The sequence below is a fragment of the Lepidochelys olivacea genome (genome assembly GCF_965140295.1).
Source record: "Lepidochelys olivacea isolate rLepOli2 genome assembly, chromosome: 8".
In the NCBI taxonomy this organism is placed as follows: domain Eukaryota; kingdom Metazoa; phylum Chordata; order Testudines; family Cheloniidae; genus Lepidochelys; species Lepidochelys olivacea.
Genome location: NC_140418.1, coordinates 108,690,808 through 108,709,126, shown reverse-complemented (window position 1 = coordinate 108,709,126; position 18,319 = coordinate 108,690,808). Strand labels below are relative to the sequence as shown.

Genomic DNA, 18,319 nt, shown 5'->3' with positions numbered 1-18,319 from the left:
GTGCCAGGATTTCTCATTTATGTTCTTTGGAGTCTCCCTTGAGCTTGTATGCCACCATCCATGGGGACAGAAACCATTCCAAAACTTAACAACAGTTAAACCAGTTTAACTGTGTCTACATTGGTGGATTGCACCTGTTTTGCTAAATCAATTTTGAAATTAATTTATACTTTTGTGGTGTAGGTAAAGCCTCCCACCCGGATTCTCAAAGCCATCTGGGCACCTAAGCCTGTCGATGGGCAGGGTTTTCAAACGTGCCTAATTCCCATGGGCACCTAACTTCCCTCTCTGGTGCGGTTCTTTCTCCAAGCTCCCCGGAAGAGCTGGGCACCGAGGTGCCTCCTCAGGCGGCGACACAGGGGTAAAGTGCTGCCCAGGTGCGACCGGCGCGGCGCGGCCCCGAGCTCACGGGGGGGCCGCGCGGCGGGGGGGGCCGGGGGGGGGCCGCGCGGCGGGGGGCCCGAGCCCAGGGCGGTAGGCCGGGGGCCGCGGGGCCGGTTGCCGGGGGGCTGGGCGCCGGGAGCCGGGAGAGGAGCCGGCGGTTCCGGGCCAGCGGCGCGCTCAGGAGGGTCCCTCGACTTCTTCCTCCCATTCAAAAATGGGCCGAACCCGCCGCGCCGCGTCCCCGCTCCCACTCGGCCCTGGCAGGCGGGGCGGCGCCCGGGGCGGGGCAGGACGAGGCGCCGGCTGCGACCCGGCCTCGGCCCCGGCAGGCTCCCGGCGCCCGGCCGGCCAACACCGGCCCCCCGGCAGGCGCTTCCAGCCAATCAGCAGCCCAGGTCAGAGGTCACTAGACCGCGGCTCGGGTCAGAGGTCAAGCCCAAGTCTCACGAGACTGACGAGGCCAGCGTCGTCTCAGGGCTAAGCCCCGCCCCGAGTCCGTGCGGGCCAATCGGGACAGGGGGTTGGGTCGTGTCGCCATGGTGCTGGCGGCAGTTGGGTTTGAAGTGGCCAATGGGGGCTTGGGGCGCCAGGTTTAAGCGGCGCGAGGGGGCGGCGCTCCGAGAGCGGAGATTGACTGAGGGAACGAGAGCGAGGCGTCCCGCTGTCCCCGGTGGTGCGTCCCCGGAGTGCCCCGCGCCGGTCTGTGCGGTGAACGCCCGGCCCCGCCGCGGGCCGGTCTCTGGTCTGCCCAGGGGGGCGGCGGCGGCGACGGCGACGGGGGGGGGCGCCGTGTGTGTGTCCGTGTCCGTGTCCCCGTGTCCCCGTCCCCGTGTCCGCCCGCCCGCGGGGTGTCGGGGGGTGCCGGGGGTGGGGCTGGTCGCTCTGTGACTCACCTGTCGTGTGTGCGCGTCCGTCCGCGTGTCCGTGTCCCCGTGTCCGTGTCCGCCCGCCCGGGGGGTGCCGGGGGTGGGGCTGGTCGGTCTGTGACTCACCTGTCGTGTGTGCGCGTCCGTCCGCGTGTGTGTGTCCGTGTGTGCGTGTCCCCGTGTCCGTGTCCGTGTCCGCCCGCCCGCGGGGTGCCGGGGGTGGGGCTGGTCGGTCTGTGACTCACCTGTCGTGTGTGCGCGTCCGTCCGCGTGTGTGTGTCCGTGTGTGCGTGTCCCCGTGTCCGTGTCCGTGTCCGCCCGCCCGCGGGGTGCCGGGGGTGGGGCTGGTCGGTCTGTGACTCACCTGTCGTGTGTGCGCGTCCGTCCGCGTGTGTGTGTCCGTGTGTGCGTGTCCCCGTGTCCGTGTCCGCCCGCCCGCGGGGTGCCGGGGGGTGCCGGGGGTGGGGCTGGTCGCTCTGTGACTCACCTGTCGTGTGTGCGCGTCCGTCCGCGTGTGTGTGTCCGTGTGTGCGTGTCCCCGTGTCCGTGTCCGTGTCCGCCCGCCCGCGGGGTGCCGGGGGGTGCCGGGGCTGGGGCTGGTCGGTCTGTGACTCACCTGTCGCCCTCTTTCTCCCCGCCCAGGCCGCTCCCCCCCGCCATGGCGCAGTTTGTGTTCGAGAGCGACGTGCACGCTCTGCTGAAGCTGGACGCCCCGATCCCCAACGCCCCGCTGGCGCGATGGCAGCGCAAGGCCAAGGAGAGCAGCGTCTCCGTTGCTGGCCCCGGGCCCAGCCCTGCCAGCGCCGGCAGCACTGGCCTCTCCCCCATGAAACCAGCCAACCGGCCCCACAGCACCAGCAAAACCCCCTCCAAAACCCCCGGTGAGTCAGAGCTGCGGCCGGCGCCCCGGGAGTGCCGGCGGGTGAGCAGAGGTAGCCCTGCGTCGGCCGGCCCGCTGTGCGGGAAGCAGGGCACCAGCGGCCTAGCTCAGGCCACTCCTTCGGCAGGCGAAGCGAAGTCACCGTGGGCTGAGGGAGTACTGTCAGGGATCGAAAACCGGCAAAGAGGAAACAGGGTAGGGTTAGTTAGTTCTCCTTGTGGCTTGATATGTTTACTACTGATCTGGAAAGGGGGTGAGCAGTGCGGTAGCCCGGTATGCAGATGGCACAGCTACGAGGATAGTCTGGACTGGAGAGAACTGTGAAGCACTTCCGAGAGACTTGAAGAAGTTGTGTGAATGGGCAGCACGATGGCAAATGGATTCCTATGTTGCACGTTGAAGGGAGAAACTTAAACTCCTCATATATACCTGATGGGCTCTAAATTAACTGTCAACCCAAGAAAGGGAGCTTGGCAACACCAAGGCAGCTCTAAGTGTGCAGCTGTGGTTTCAAAAAAAAAAAAATGGTTAGGAATGGGATGGTGAATAATAGAGGAATATTCTAATGCAGTGGTCCCCAAACTGTTTACCTCATGCCCCCTCCCTTATCCCTGTATGTGCCCTCCCCCCAATATCTGGGCCTGGGAGCGGGCCACAGCTTGGGGGGGGGGGATGTACGGGGTAAGGGGGCTGAGGCTGGGGCCAGGAGCAGAACGAAGGGGCACTCCCTCCCCACCCTCTGTGGGTGCTGGCCTGGGCCCCAGCTGTGTCCCCCTGAATGTTCCTCTGTGCCCCCCCCCCCCCCCCGCTGCCACAGGAAATCAGAGGCCAAGGACTTGACGCAATTCAGAAAGGAATGGACATTTTTATGGATATCAAGAATATTCAGAGTTAACATTATTGACAAATTCTAGAAGGGCTATTTTAAACTTTGCATGTCAGAGTTTAAGCCAATCTCTATTAGAGATGGACAGAACCTATATGAGGCACATCTGCCACTTGGGGGTGGTTACACCTTTCTCCGCTGCATCTTGAACTGGCCCTGTTAGAGAGGACACTGAGGTAGGTGGATCTTATTGTCTGATCCAACATTTTGAATTACTATGTAAAGACTCCTGGCTCTGGGGTCTGTAAGTGGCTGCAGTCACAGTGACTGGGCTCTGGTGTTGCTGAGCTCTGCACAGTGGATACTGGTGACCTTCTACATGACAGTGCCACCAGTCTGTCCTTGGTCCCTCTCTAGAGGAATCTCTGTTTGGCTGCACCTGGAGAGGACTGAGAGGTATGTATAGGTTGAATGGCGAGTCTTTGAAACAAGTTGAGGTTCTTCCTGGAGCTATGAGTGATGTTGCCTGCTGTTGAAGCCATTGCTTTGGAGTTCAGAGTGTCTCTTAATGAAGTTAAGCTGGGACCCAGGCCCTTCTAAGATGTGCTGAGGTTCAGAGAGGACAGCAGCACATGATCATTGGATTGGAGGCAGCTGGTTATCTACTGCATCAGCCTCTTCCCATCCAGTCAAGATCCTGGGATTTGTTTGTGTGGCTGCACTAGAGCCTCCAGGCTGGCAAAACACCAACACCTGGAAAACATGGTGGTCAGCCAGCAGTGCCTGAGGGCCTTTGAGGCAAATATTGTCTATCTTGGCCTTTGCTGGGCAGTTTGCTTCAACTAACTGCAGATGGAATGGCTCTCTTCTGTATACAACACAGGTAAATCAGGATCCAAAATCCAGAGCACACCGACCAAGGCAGGCAGGGACCGCTACATTCCCAACCGCAGTGCCATGCAGATGGAGGTTGCTAGCTTCCTCTTGACCAAAGAGAATGATTCTTCTGAGGATACACCTACCAAGAAGGTGAGCAACGCATTCTCCTAACAGCCAGTCTCTCCTAATCTTCTCCTGAGAAGCAAACTTCGGCGTATTCACACTGCTGCACGATGAGCAATTGGTGTGGTGCTCGCATCTGCAGCACTCCTCTTTATGGAGTGAGGCATGAAAAGTGGTGGCTGGAATGGGTAAAGCTGCACAAAGTTATTGCAGGAGACTTGGGTTGTGGCCCCCTAGGCACAAAGAGTGAGGGCAGTGTGTGCTTTTTGTTTTGTATTATATAATGCCTTGGGACCCTTGGCTAGCCTGCGCTGCATCTGGCAGGTCTGAATGCAAAACTTCTGGAAGGCTAATGAGATTTGCCCACACAGAGCTGGCTATTCCAGGCTCAAAGCTTGGACTTGGTTGCATAAGGAAATTCCCCAGAACTTGTTGTGGAATAAGCTATTTAGCAGTAGCTATGGCACTGTAGAGTCACGGCCTATATTATTCTGGAATGACTTCTCCAGATAGGCAAGTCATGAAGCAGTTGTACAAAGCCAGTCCCTTGTGGCCATATTTCCACACTGGGAAAGGGATGCAAAAAAGGGCCAATTTGGGGATAGCTGGTACACTACAAAACTGGCCAAACAGAGGATAGCTTTTCAAGTGAACTAGGGGCAGCCTGGAGAACTGGCTTGCATGCAGCTGGTTCTCCAAGCAAAGCAGCATACCATCTGGAGCAGAGGCAACTACCTTAAGCTGATGGCACAGCTGGGGCCATGGGGCCACTGAGCTGTTGAGCTACATTCCTGTTTTACCCGTATTCCCTCTGAATGTGGTAGGAAGACTCAAGTTTGCCTGAGAGGATCTGTATATCTTATCTACAGGAGCAACAGAAGGCTTGGGCGCTGAATCTGAATGGGTTTGATGTGGAAGAAGCAAAGATCCTCCGGCTTAGTGGGAAGCCTCAAAATGCCCCAGAAGGTATGCAGGGTTTGGGGGTGATCTGAAAGCACCTCTGTGCTGGAAGGGAAGAAGAGCTCCTTTTTCCTCAAAGGAGGGGTGCATAACAGAACCCTGACTGGTATCCTGTGTACTCTCCCACCCCAAGCAATGGGATGTGTGCAAGTAGCTGTGTACCCAACTGAGCTCTGGAACACCATAAGTTCCTTAATAGCTTCCCTTTGTGATCAATGGCTTACTGGCATCCTGGCCACTGCAAACCTCTCAAGTCTAAGCTGAGCAGTAGCTGCACAAGTCAGTGATTGACACTGCAAACAGCAAATCCTCCCTAAAAATTTGCTTTTGGCCCAAAGCTCCTTCAAGGAAAGGCTGCAGTAGAATAGTGAGTAGCCCCCACCCACCCCATACTATCCTTGGTTTAAGTCATGCTTCAGTTGAACTGTTAATTAACAGGGGATTGGGGAAAAGTGAAATTTCCCAAGCCCACCAATTTGAATCTGGTTTCAGCAGGTAAAGTGGCTGCCATCTGAAGGTGGCTCGATAGGTTGCATAAAAGGAGTTTCAGAGTAGCAGCCGTGTTAGTCTGTATTCGCAAAAAGAAAAGGAGTACTTGTGGCACCTTACAGACTAACCAATTTATTTGAGCATAAGCTTTCGTGAGCTACAGCTCACTTCATTGGATGAGACTCATCAGCTCAGTCTCCTAGTGGGCAGGTGTCATAACACCACAGCTTGCTCTGCTGGCCTGAAGCAAGTGCATCTCCCTTTTAAGGCTTGTCTTTGCCTTCAGTGGAAGACTCCCTGTGCCTAGGTGAGCCACAAGTTTGCCAGGATGAGTTGGAAGAAACTATCTAGTGAGTAACCATTGCTGTCTCTCTGGCTTACAGGTTACCAGAATAACCTGAAAGTGCTCTACAGCCAGAAAACAACACCTGGGTCCAGCAGGAAGAATGGCAGATACATTCCCTCCATGCCAGACCGGATCCTGGATGCGCCAGAGATCCGTAACGACTACTGTAAGCGGGTTCTGCTGCTATGTGCAGGGCCCTTGTATTCCTGTCCATACTAGTATTTGCTGTGCTGTGACATTTATAGAGGGCACAAGGGTGCTACCTGCTGCTTCTTCACCCTGCATGAAGAGGTTAAACAAGATCAGACGTAGTATCAAAGATATTGCAAGAATTCTTATCTCCAACTCAATGCTGTCACTTGGTGTCCCTGGTTGGCTATCTTCCAGTCCATTTGTCAGTCCATATGAGTGTCCCATTGTAGCTAATTCTAAGTAAGATTTTGAAAGTCTCTCCATAGGATCCTGGTCTTGTTCACACCTTCTTCTTTTCACCCACTCTGTTCTTCGCTTTGTCTAGCAGGTTCTTTTTTCTCTGACCTCAGACTCCTCGTAACTTGCAGGCCATTCCCCTCTGGAAGTCTGTCCTAAGACTTGTTCTGCTAGGGACCGAAATTAGCCTGAGCGGGCACTTACTGCTGGGATTGCTCTTGTTTGGATGGTGCCTCTCCCTTGGTTCTGTGACTGCAGAACCCTGGGATTGCTCTTGTTTGGATGGTGCTTCTCCCTTGGTTCTGTGACTGCAGAACCTTGTGTGTACTCCCAAAGGAGTTCTTCAGCAAATCCATTAGTGTCTCAGTCTCTCTCATCTAGATCTGCTGGCTTATATGTTTAAACTTGGAAGCTGTTGAGCAGAAGGGGCAAGTCCCTTGCTCTTCTTGAAGAGGAACTCAAAAGTCAGGCTTAAAAAGGGTTCAGTACCGGCCGTTTTCAATTGTAATTAACTTCTGCGCTTCCTTTGTGAGTGGGTGGCTCTGGTCCCCATCTCCTGATAACTGAAAGTGCCTCTTTCCCCTATACTCCTCTTGCTGGCACTGACTCTGCTCTCCTTATTACCCTGACTCTGAATGCTCCTGTCTGGCTGCACTTCCACTTCAGGACAAGTTGTTTCTACTCTCAGGCCTCTGATTATCCCCTTGGGAAATCACACTGGCAGCTTGTTTCGTGCCTCAGCCTGTTGGGACTGTGGTGGCTTTTACCACTTTCTGTTGCACCTCATTCAGAAGGCCAAAGATAGGTGGGGAAATGTGTGCTTTTATGGCTGCCGTTTCCTTCATTGTGCCGTGGAGGCTGGGTTCCTCTCTAACAGAGGGGATGCCAAAAATTCCCTATAGGAATGAGGGGGCTTGGGTTCAGTCATCAATCCCCCTACCCTAAATCAGCTGCTTTAGTGAGATGGTAGCTCCACCTAGGAGCAAGGTGGATGGGGTAAAAATAGCAGAAAGTGCCTGTTCTCAGCCAAGACAGGGCAGCTCCCTTCCTTGGCTCAGCAGTTTGGTCCTAGAGGAACAATGGAGCCTTCTCTCAGCTTGGTCACTGCTGTGTCATTGGCACTCTTAGGGCACACTAACACACAGGCTGACACTGGGTGGCTTGCTGGATAGTGTCTGTATCTAACCTTATAGGAAAGGGAGTTCAGAGCTTCATGCAACTGGACTGGAATGAAAAGCTTCAGTGCGCTGATCCTGTTAGCTAGGATTCCAACATGCTACAAGGCCAATCCCCTACCTGTAGAGGGCCATGCACACCTGTGGCACTATGGAAATCTGGTGTAGGTGGGAGTTCCTGGTCCATCAGTATTGGGGGTGAAGAAGCGGCGGGGGGGACACGACTCTTGCCATGGTGCTGAGCCAGGCTGCAGGCAGGACTTCCCTGGGGTATTGTAATGAGCAACGGGCATATGTGTGACCTCTGGTGTGTCTTCTGATCTTAGATCTGAACCTCATTGACTGGAGTTCCCAGAACTTCCTGGCTGTGGCTCTGGATAACTCTGTGTATCTGTGGAATTACTCCTCTGGCGAGATCATCCAGCTGCTGCAGTTGGAGCAGCCAGATGACTACATCTCATCAGTGTCCTGGATCAAAGAAGGAAACTACCTTGCTGTCGGCACTAGCAATGCTGAGGTCCAGGTGAGAGGAATCCCACAGTACAGGGAGGGAAGAGTCTTTTAAATAGAGGCTCCTGCCCCGGGACCGTTGTTGATGCCATTAACAACTGCTTCTTTGAGTAACTAGTCCTGGAACCCACAAGGGGGGAAGCAATTCTTTATTTAGTTCTAAGTAGTACATAGGATCTGGTCCAAAAGGTGAATATAGCTGAACCACTTGGTCATAGCAACTGTAATGTAATAAACTTAACATCCTTGAAGAGGGGAAAATACCAGCCCCCCTCCCCTTCCCAACGATTGAATTTAAAAATCCAAAAAGAACCTCACGAAAATGAGGAAGCTCCTTAAACAGAAATTAAAAGTAACAGTGACGAGTGAAATGCCCGCAAGCTGCATGGAAACGTTAAAAACACCATAATAGAAGCTTGCTACATGTGTACCCCAAACTAAAAAAAAAAAGGTCAGAGGACCAAAAAACACCACCATGGCTAAACAGAGTGTAAAAGGCATTCAGAGACCAAAAGACTTCCTTTAAAATTTGGAAGTCAAATCCCACTGAGGAAAACACAAAGAAACTTTGGCAAGTCAAGTGTAAAAGTACCAATTATGTTGGCCACAGTAGAATTTGAAGAGCAACTAGCAAAAGACAGACTAACAACAAAAATTGAGTGTTTCTACTTCTGAAGCAATCAGTAGGGCCACTGGATGATCGAGATGCTAAAAGCATTCAAGGAAGATGAGGCCATTCCAGAGAAGCTAAATGAATTCTTTGCATCAGTCTTCACTGCAGAGGATGTGAGGGAGATTCTCACACCGGAGCCATTCTTTTTAGGTGACAAATCTGAGGAACTGTTCCAGATTGTGGGTTCAATAGAGGTTTTGGAACAAACTGATAAATTAAACAGTAATAAGTCAGCAGGACCAGATGCTATTTGCCCAAGAGTTCTGGAGGAACTCAAATACAAAATGGCAAAACTAACAACTGTGATATGTAACCATCATTTAAATCAGTTTCTGTAATAGATGACTGGAGGATAGCTAATGTAATGCTGATTTTTTTTTTCAAAAAGGTCTCCAGAGGTGATCTTGGCAATTACAGGCCAGTAGTCCTAACTTCAGTACTAGACAAACTGGTTGAAACTAAAGCAGAATTATCCGACACCCGGTCAACGTGGCTTTTGCAAAGGGAAACCATGCCTCACCAATCCATTAATTGTTTGAGTGGGTCAAACATGTGGACTGGTGTGATGCAGTGGATATAGTGTACTTGTACTTTCAAAAACCTTTGACAAGTCACTCACCAAGGGGTCTTTAGCAAAGTAAGGAGTCATGAGATAAGAGGGAAGGTCCTCTCTTGGATCAGTAACTCCTTAAAAGATAGGAAACAAAGGGTAGAAATAAGTGGTCAGCTCTCTCAGTTGAGAGAGGTACACAGCAGAGTCCCCCAAAGATCTATACTGGGATCTGTGCTGTTCAACATATTCATAAATGATCTGGGAACAGAGAGAGAGAGTGAAGTGGCAAAGCTTGCAGATGATTCTAAATTACTTAGGATAGTTAAGTCCAAAGCAGACTGCGAAGTTACAAAAGGATCTCACACAACTGGGTGACCAAGAAAATGGCAGATTGCATTTATCAACACTGAATTTCAAGTAATTCCCATTGGAAAACATCATCCCAACTATGCATACAAAATGATGGGATCTAAATTAGCTGTTATCACTCATGAAAGATCTTGGCATCATAATAGATTCCTAGATATCATGGATAATTCTCTGAAAACATCTGCTCAATGTGCAACAGCAATCAAAAAGGCTAAGTGTTAGGCATCATTAGGAAAAGGGATAGATAATAAGACAGAAAATATGCCACTACGTAAATCCATGATAGGCCCATACCTTAAATATTACATACAGTTCTGGTGTCTCCATCTTAAAAAAGGTGTATCAGAAGTTGAAAAAGTAGAGAGAAGGGCAACAAAAATGATGAGGGGTCTGGAACAGCTTCTGCCTGAGGAGAAATTAAAAAGACTGGGACTGTTCAGCCTGGAAAGGAGGAGACGAGGGGGAGACAATAGAAGTAGGGCTGTCGATTAATGGCAGGTAACGCACGTGATGAATCGCACTGTCAAACAATAGGACACCAATTGAAATTTATTAAATATTTTGGATGTTTTTCTACCTTTTCAAATATATTCTATTACAACACAGAACACAAAGTGTACAGTGCTCACTTTATATTTTGATTACGAATATTTGCACTGTAAAAATGATAAACACAAGAAATAGTATTTTTCAATTCACCTCATTCAAGTACCATTGTGCAACCTTTATCGTGAAAGTGCAACTTACAATTATATCTTTTTGTTTTGTTTTTGAGTGCAGTTATGTAACAATGTAAAACTTTAGCGCTTACAAGTCCACTCTGTCCTACTTCTTGTTCAGCCAATTACTAAGACAGACCAAGTTTGTTTACATTTACAGGAGATAATGCTGCCTGCTTCTTATTGACAATGTCACCTGAAAGTGAGAACAGGCATTCACATGGCACTGTTGTAGCCAGCACTGCAAAGTATCTACATGCCAAATATGCTAAATATTCATATGCCCCTTCATGTTTCAGCCACCATTCCAGAGGACATGCTTCCATGCTGATGATGATCAGTTAAAAAAAAAAAAAAGCATTAATTAAATTTGTGACTGAACTCTTTGAGGGAGAATTGTATGTTCTGTTTTACTCTCATTCTGCCATGTATTTCATGTTGACCCAGTACATGTTCATTTAAAGAACACTTGCACAGCAGATTTGAGAAAATGCAAAGAAGGTACCAATGTGAGATTTCTAAAAATAGCTACAGCACTCGACTAAAGGTTTAAGAATCTGAAGTGCCATCCAAAATCTGAGAGGGATGAGGTGTGGAGCATGCTTTCAGAAGTCTTAAGAGCAACATTCAGATGCAGAATCTACAGAACCCAAACCACCAAAAAATAAAATCAACCTTCTGTTGGCATCTGACTCAGATGATGCAAATGAACATGCATCGGTCCGCTCTGCTTTGGATTATTATTGAGCAGAACCTGTCATCAGCATGGACTTATGTCCTCTGGAATGGTGGTTGAAGCACAAAGGGGCATATGAATGTTTAGCACACCTGGCACATAAATACCTTGTGACGCTGGCTGCAACAGTGCCATGCAAAGGCCTGTTCTCACTTTCAGATGACATTGTAAACAAGAAACGGGCAGCATTATCTCCTGCAAATTGTAGCTAAACTTGACTGGCTGAAGTAGGGCTGAGTGGGCTTGTAGCTTCTAAAGTTTTACATTGTTTTATTTTTAATGCAGTTATTTTTTTGTACAGCATTCTACATTTGTAAGTTCAACTTTTATGATAGAGATTGCACTACAGTACTTGTATTACGTGAATTGAAAAATACAGTAACTCCTCACTGAACATCCTCTTGGTTAACGTTTCGTTGCTGATCAATTAGAGAACATGCTCATTTAAAGTTGCACAATGCTCTCTTATAAAGTTGTTTGGCAGCCCCCTACTTTGTCTACTGCTTGCAGAAAGAGCAGTCTGTTGGAGGTAGCTGGTGGGGGCTTGGAACCAGGGTGGACCAGCAGCCCCCCATCAGCTCCCCGCTCCCTTAAGTTCCCTGTGCACCAGCCACCCGGCAGGCTAGCAATTGCCAGCAGTTCAGCTGTCCTTCCCCCCACTGCTATGTGTTGCTCCTGGCTCCTGCTTGCTGTGCAGGGCAGGATGGGGGAGGGGAAGAGGGGTGCTAATGTCAGGGTATCCCCTGCTTACTCCATCTCCATAGAGCGGGGTGGAACGTGACAGGGGTCAGGACAGAGGGAGCTTCTGGCAGTAGCTGCTGTCTCAACTTGCTGAGCTACTTCAAAAGGCAGTGTACTGAGTGGGGTCAGTGTACTTAAAGGGGCGATGCGCATCACACACACACAGTGTGTGTGTGTGTGTCTCTCTGCCATCCTGTCTCCCCTCCCTCCATTTGTGCTGCCTTGTAGAGTGTGAGGCTACATTTAACAACGTGTTAATCCTTGAGGGCTCAGCTGAGTGCTAGTTCATTATTTATCAGTAAGGCATTCCCCAGGAAATATCCCACTGTCTCCACCCTCTGACTTCACCACCTCAACCAAGCTTCACATTAATCATTGCTGTGTGTGTGATTATTTTTTTATATATATATATTTTCCCCCCGGAACCTTCCCCCAGTCATTAAGCAAAAAGTGAATCCAATTTCCCCATAAGAATTGAAGTAGCATTTTTCAGTAACTTAACTACAATGTTAAGCAAGGAGATACTGTACTATTTCTTCTGGTTTTTACCATGCAAATATTTGTAATAAAAAATATGAAGTGAGCACTGTACACCTTCAATTCTATGCTGTAATTGAAATCAATGTATTTGAAAATGTAGAAAACAATCCAAAATATTTAAATAAATGGTATTATATTATTGTTTAATAACACAATTGTCCAAACTTCAAACTCTCTGGGCAATGCCTTCTAGTGGGTTCTGTGAAGATGGCACTGGATTGTTAACACTTGATAATTAATTGTGAAGGTCCCTAATATATATCTAGTGTTTTCAGCTGTCTCATGGGCATTGGGTATAAAATTCTTTGGATGGCTCCCCCATAGCCTAGTGTACTGAGAGGTTTAAACGCCATAGCCTTCAAGCAAAGGGATCCAGGATTTGACAGCCAAGGTATGCACCAATGTGACAAGGGCTCTATTCTCATCTCCTTACACAATTAAGATAAATGACTGCTCTTAATGTCTCTTTGCAGTTGTGGGACATACAGCAACAGAAACGGCTCCGAAATATGATCAGCCATTCTTCCCGTGTAGGGTCATTGAGCTGGAACAGCTACATTCTTTCCAGGTAAGGACATGACCAAGGCATGGCAAAACAGGCTTTGAGCCCCCTGCTCTAGATGAACAGCTGGAAAAAACCAAATTGACTCTGCATGTGTTCAGTGATCTGTTCACAAAGCCAGCAGTGCAGTTCTGCATGGACCCACTTCAGCATAACCAGGGCACAGATTCCCCAGATGCCAATAGAAAGTGAGTGAGGTCCTGGTGAACAGCCCATTTCTGCCTTGGGCTGCTACAACTCCTCCCTGGTGTCTGGCCCAGCTTGGGGGAGGGACCTGAATGTGTCAACACGTCTGGTTAGAAGGGGCTGGATTTAAGCCCCTGAATGTAGGGGCAGTGGGAGGGCCCTCCATTCTCCATAACCTCTGTATGAGTCTCTGCAATGCAGTCCCTGCTGCTGTGTTCAGCTGTCTCCAGTAGCAGGTGACACCAAGATTACAGCATCATTGAATAGCGGCCCTTGCTGAAATCCCTGTCCAGACACTCTGTAGTGGGAGCCCCTTGGGGCAGTGGTGTATAGCTCACAAGCACAATACCACCCTGACTCAAAACTTCCCTCTGCAGTGGGGCGAGGACCGGTCACATCCATCATCATGATGTCCGGGTTGCTGAGCACCACGTGGCCACACTTGCTGGCCACACACAGGAGGTGTGTGGGCTCAAGTGGTCACCTGATGGCCGCTACCTGGCCAGTGGAGGCAATGACAACCTGGTGAATGTCTGGCCATGTGCCCAAGGGGACAGTGGTGACTTTGCTCCTGTGCAGACCTTCACTCAGCACCAGGGTGCTGTCAAGGTGAGTGGGTGGCTTGTGTGAGACTTGTTTGGTGTGCACAGGGCACAGAGTGATGCAGCAGCTGCTCGGTTCTACTTTCCTTTGTCAGTGCACTGGCAGAGTTTCCATCTGTTGGAGAGGGGCTTCTCCTGGGACATACAAAGAATCTGCTTGCCAGTGCTGCTCTCATGCATGGATGGCAGAACTGCTGTGGCGTGGCTTGGCCTGACCTATAAGGGCAGTGGGGAACAAGCTGTTCTTGCATGTCTTATGACTGGTGCCTCTCTCATAGGCTGTGGCCTGGTGCCCATGGCAATCAAATGTCCTGGCCACAGGCGGTGGGACAAGCGACAGACACATCAGGATCTGGAATGTGTGTTCAGGCACCTGCCTCAACGCAGTAGATGCCCACTCCCAGGTGAGCTTCAGCACTGACTCTGTCCAAGACTGCGCTTTGGCACAGTGAGCAACGTAAGTGCTGCCAAGGGATGGAACCTGAGGGCCAGGGCCTGGGATACTCCCCAGAAGAACATGGGGGATGCTGTGGAGGTGGTTTCTTGTCTCTGGATGGGGGTGGATGTTGGGTACTACTGCAGTGTCTGTGCCCCTTCTTTGCGGGCTCTTTTGGGAGGTAAGGAGCTGGTCCCCAAACTACTCTACACCTGGTCAGTGACCTCTTGCTGCTGGTCTGTGACCTGCCAGTGTAACAAACTGCCTCCCTATAGGTATGTTCCATCCTTTGGTCGTCAAACTACAAGGAGTTCATTTCTGGTCATGGCTTTGCGCATAATCAACTGGTGGTGTGGAAATATCCTACCATGGCCAAGGTTGCAGAGTTGAAAGGTAGGTCTACATCCTTTGCTGTGCAGTCCAGGAGCAGCTGAGAGGGCTGGGATCCAGGGCAGTGGGAAAGGGCTTGGCTGCGTGCAGACAGATCCTGAAAGTAAAGTCACTCTCCAGTCTTTGTGAGAGCAGCATCAGTGTGCTAGTGAGATGGGTCAATGGCAGCAAGGCATGTCCTGCTGGGAAGAGGCTCCATCCTAGAGGGTTTTGAGGGGTCAGGTCTCCTTTGAGTTCCTCTGTTCAGCCTTCCAGAGCTGCCCAGGTCCACCTCAGCATCAGCTGTGTGGGATGGAGTCTGTTTATGGGGGAGAGCAGACTGAACTTACTTGACTGGGCATGAGTGGCTGAAAAGGACTGATATTGGTGAGGGATGTGAGCAGAGCCCTGATAGGCAGCTCCTCCTTCCACAGGTCACACAGCCAGAGTCCTGAACCTGACCATGAGCCCAGATGGCTCAATAGTGGCATCTGCAGCTGCTGATGAAACATTGCGGCTTTGGCGCTGCTTTGAGATGGATCCAGTAAAGAAGAAGGAGAAGGCAGGCAGTGCCAAGAGCAGCATCATTCACCAGGGCATCCGGTGAGCATGGGAGATGCCACTGGCAAGAGAGATGGGGCTGCATTTTGTACAGTATTTTAAATGTCAATAAATATCTTAGTCTGCTTTTATAGAGTCTGATGGAATAAGTGTCCCTGGCTTGTCTTGGGATCAGACCTCTTAGGAGCCAAATACAACCCTGGCAGCCAGCCATCCAAAGTCAGCCAGCCATAGGAATAAGGGAAGTGGTTAACCAAGGAGCTAGGCTACCTGTCTGGAGCCCTTCCCAGTCTGGGAAGAACCCTCCTAACCAAATCCCTTCTATACTGGCTACACAGCTCTATACTGGTGAGGGTGATGACCCAGTGCCTCCCTACCTGCAGTAACTAGACTTTGGGTGTCTGGTCAGTAGATCTGACCGGACAATGTCAGGTTCCATTTTTAACTGGACTTTCTGGTCAAAAACCAGGCACTTGACCACCCTATCATCAGCAACCAATGTGCAATAAGTGCTGGGAACATGTTGGGGACAACTGCTTTCTTAGGGTGGGGGAAGTAACCGTGGGACAGCTGGGTTAGACTCAGTTCTGACCAGCAGGGAGGAATTTGTTGGTCTAGATGAAATTACTATAAGGTGGGTGCACAACTGGGTGAAAGATTGTACTGAGAGTAGTTATCAATGGCCTGGTGTCAAACTGGGAGGGGAATGATGGAGGGGGGAGCCCCAGGTGGCTTTCCCACACTCCCAGCAGGGAATGGGGAGGTGAAAAGCCCCAGGTGGCTTCCCCTGCACTTTATGGAGAAGAGAGTGGGGGGGGGGCAGCCAACCAAGAGCCTGTGGGGCAGCTAGGCCCCTGGGAGGGAGCCATAGGCGTCGACTCCATGGGTGCTCTGGGGCTGGAGACCTCCCGGGGAAAAATTATCAGGTGCTCCACACCCACCAGCAACCAAGCTCCCCACTCCTTGCTGCCTCTTCCCCTGAGGCCCCACACCTGCCTTGCCTCTTCCCCCAAGGTGCCTCCCTCCTTCTTTAGTTGGGGATTGGTCCTGCTTTGAGCAGGGGATTGGACTAGATGACCTCCTGAGGTCCCTTCCAACCCTGATATTCTATGATACATTTTTGACAGTGAGGGTAATTAACCATTAGAACAATTTACCAAGGTGGAGTCTATCACTGACAAATTTTTAAATCAAGACTGGACGATTTTCTAACAGTTCAAGGAATTGTATTAAGGCTGTAAGAACTGCCATGCTGGGTCAGACCAATGGTCCCACTAGGCCAGTAACCTCTCTCCCACTGAGGCCAGTCCCAGAGCTTCAGGGGGGAGTAGTTGCACCATAACCCTTTTGGAGAGACAGCCAACCTTGTTTTGCCCATCTGGTACAGGGGACGGGAGAAACCCTGAGCATGGGATTACATCCTTGATGATTTTAGCTAATGGCCATTGATGGTCTTATCCTCTACGATTTTATGTAGTTTTTTGAACTGTTATATGTTTGGTCATCACAACATCCCCTGGCAGTGGGTTCCACAGTTTACTGTGCACTGTGTGAAAAAGTATTTCTGCACACTTATATTAAATCTGATGCCTGTTAATTTCATCAGATGACCCTCCACTCCCACATGCCCCCAGTTCTTGTATTGTGCAAAAGGATACACAACCCTTCTCTATTCACGTTGGGTTTTTCATCCCATTCATGATTTTCTAGACCTCTACCCTATCCTGCCCTTAATCATCTTTTCTAAACTGACCTTCCCTAAATTGTTTTTGGGCTCACCTCGTATGGAAGCCACTCCATTTTTGTTGGCAGGCTCTGAACGTTTTCAAGTCCCCTGTACTGTTTTTGAGACAGGGTGATGAAAACAGGACACACAATTCAAGGTATAGGCACACCCTGGCTGTCTATAGGGGCATTTTGCAATTTTCTAGCATTTACTTAATAATTCTTAGCAGTATTAGCCGTTTTGACCACTGCTGCACCTTCATCTGAACTTGTTAGCGCACTAGCCCCGCTGACTTGACAATCTACTTTAGCCCCACCTCCCCGCAACTCATAATATACTTATAGTTGGATGATTTTTTTTCCAGTGTACATTACTTTCCCTTATCAATGTTGCATTTCATCTGCCATTGAGTTGCCCAGGCACTCAGTTTTGTGAGATTTCCCCTCTAACTTTTCATGCTCGCTTTTGAACTGAACAATCTTGAGTGATTTTTGTATCATCTGCAAACATTGTCCATTCCCTATGGGACCCTTCCCTCTCAGCCCATGACAGTTTACGTTACTTCAACAAATGCATTCTGAAAATCTAAGTATGCTATATCCACTGTATCACCCTTGGCAACATGCTTGTTGACACCCTCAAAGAATGCTTATAGATTAGTGAGGAATGATTTCCCTATACAAATGGTGTGTTGAGGCTTCACTAACAGTGTATTAATCTAGATTAGTGTTTCCCCACTCATGTGCCATCAGGCCCAAACTGGTGTGCTGTGAAATTTTTTGAAAAATGACATTGTGGGGAGAAGTCTCTTCCTTTGAGTGCTTGTTCATGTCAATTCCAATCAGCTCTGTGCAAGCCGTGTGCACAGTCAGCGGAAAATTTTCCCTTAGCAGATCCCGTTGGATCAGCTGTGGAACCCCCTGAAGTGGCACCTTCATGGTGCTCAATATATGACCCTGCCAACCCTGGCCCCTCCCCTTTCTTACTGCCAGTGACGGTCATTGGAACCATGGTCACTTGCTTAGCAAGTGCTTCCCTGCATGTTCTTTCACATAGTTAGTTTAGCCTAGTTTAGTTGTAATTAGTCAAGTGTATATATTGCATATAGTGAGATTTGGGAGCAGGGTTTCCCAACTCCCAACCCCCTTGGGCTCTGGGGCATGCTGTGAGCCCAAGGCTTTAAACCCTGCGGAACCTGCAGCAAGCCTGTGCCAACGAGCAACCCCTCCATGACTCGTGTCTGAAGCACCACACAGAAAGGTGCAAGACCTGCAGGGCTTTCCGCCCAAGAACTAAAAAGGAGTAAGATTTCTGACTGAAGCAGTTGCTCATAGAATCTGCCCTTCGTTCCCAATCTGCTGCGGACCACCAGGACCCCGCACCAAGCGCATCCACATGGAGTGCCCTGACGGGTACAGGGCACACTGCTGAGGAAGGATGCTAGTCTAAGAGACCTTTGGCTCCGGCACTCTCCAGCACCGCAGGATGCACAGACAAGCTGGCACTGTTGGCATTCAATGGTGCCATACAAGTGGCACAAAAGCTGACAGGGAGCTCTCCCTGGTGCAGAAAACAGAGGGAGCTATACGTGCAGTACCAGGGTGTTCCGTGAAGGAGTCCGCAGTGTTCAGGAAGCAAGCGTCAATGCCGTTGACTTTGGTTCCCACGGGGTGACTGAG

At 50.0% G+C, this 18,319-nt stretch overlaps 1 protein-coding gene across 4 annotated transcripts; it reads left to right on the top strand.

Annotated features, from left to right (window-relative positions):
* Positions 1 to 968: 968 nt before the first annotated feature.
* Positions 969 to 15,045, top strand: CDC20 (cell division cycle 20). 4 transcript variants are annotated; one of them, XM_084636897.1, is made up of 11 exons: positions 969 to 1,057; positions 1,893 to 2,131; positions 3,840 to 3,985; positions 4,828 to 4,924; positions 5,791 to 5,919; positions 7,684 to 7,880; positions 12,672 to 12,766; positions 13,324 to 13,555; positions 13,827 to 13,952; positions 14,260 to 14,377; positions 14,788 to 15,045. In XM_084636897.1, exons 2-11 carry the CDS (start codon positions 1,909 to 1,911, stop codon positions 14,958 to 14,960), a joined length of 1,536 nt encoding a protein of 511 aa, XP_084493023.1. In that variant the 5' UTR covers positions 969 to 1,057; positions 1,893 to 1,908; the 3' UTR covers positions 14,961 to 15,045. The 4 variants fall into 4 exon arrangements, with proteins under 4 accessions (XP_084493023.1, XP_084493021.1, XP_084493022.1 ...); XM_084636895.1 differs by having other exon boundaries at positions 975 to 1,083; XM_084636896.1 differs by having other exon boundaries at positions 997 to 1,092.
* Positions 15,046 to 18,319: the final 3,274 nt, after the last annotated feature.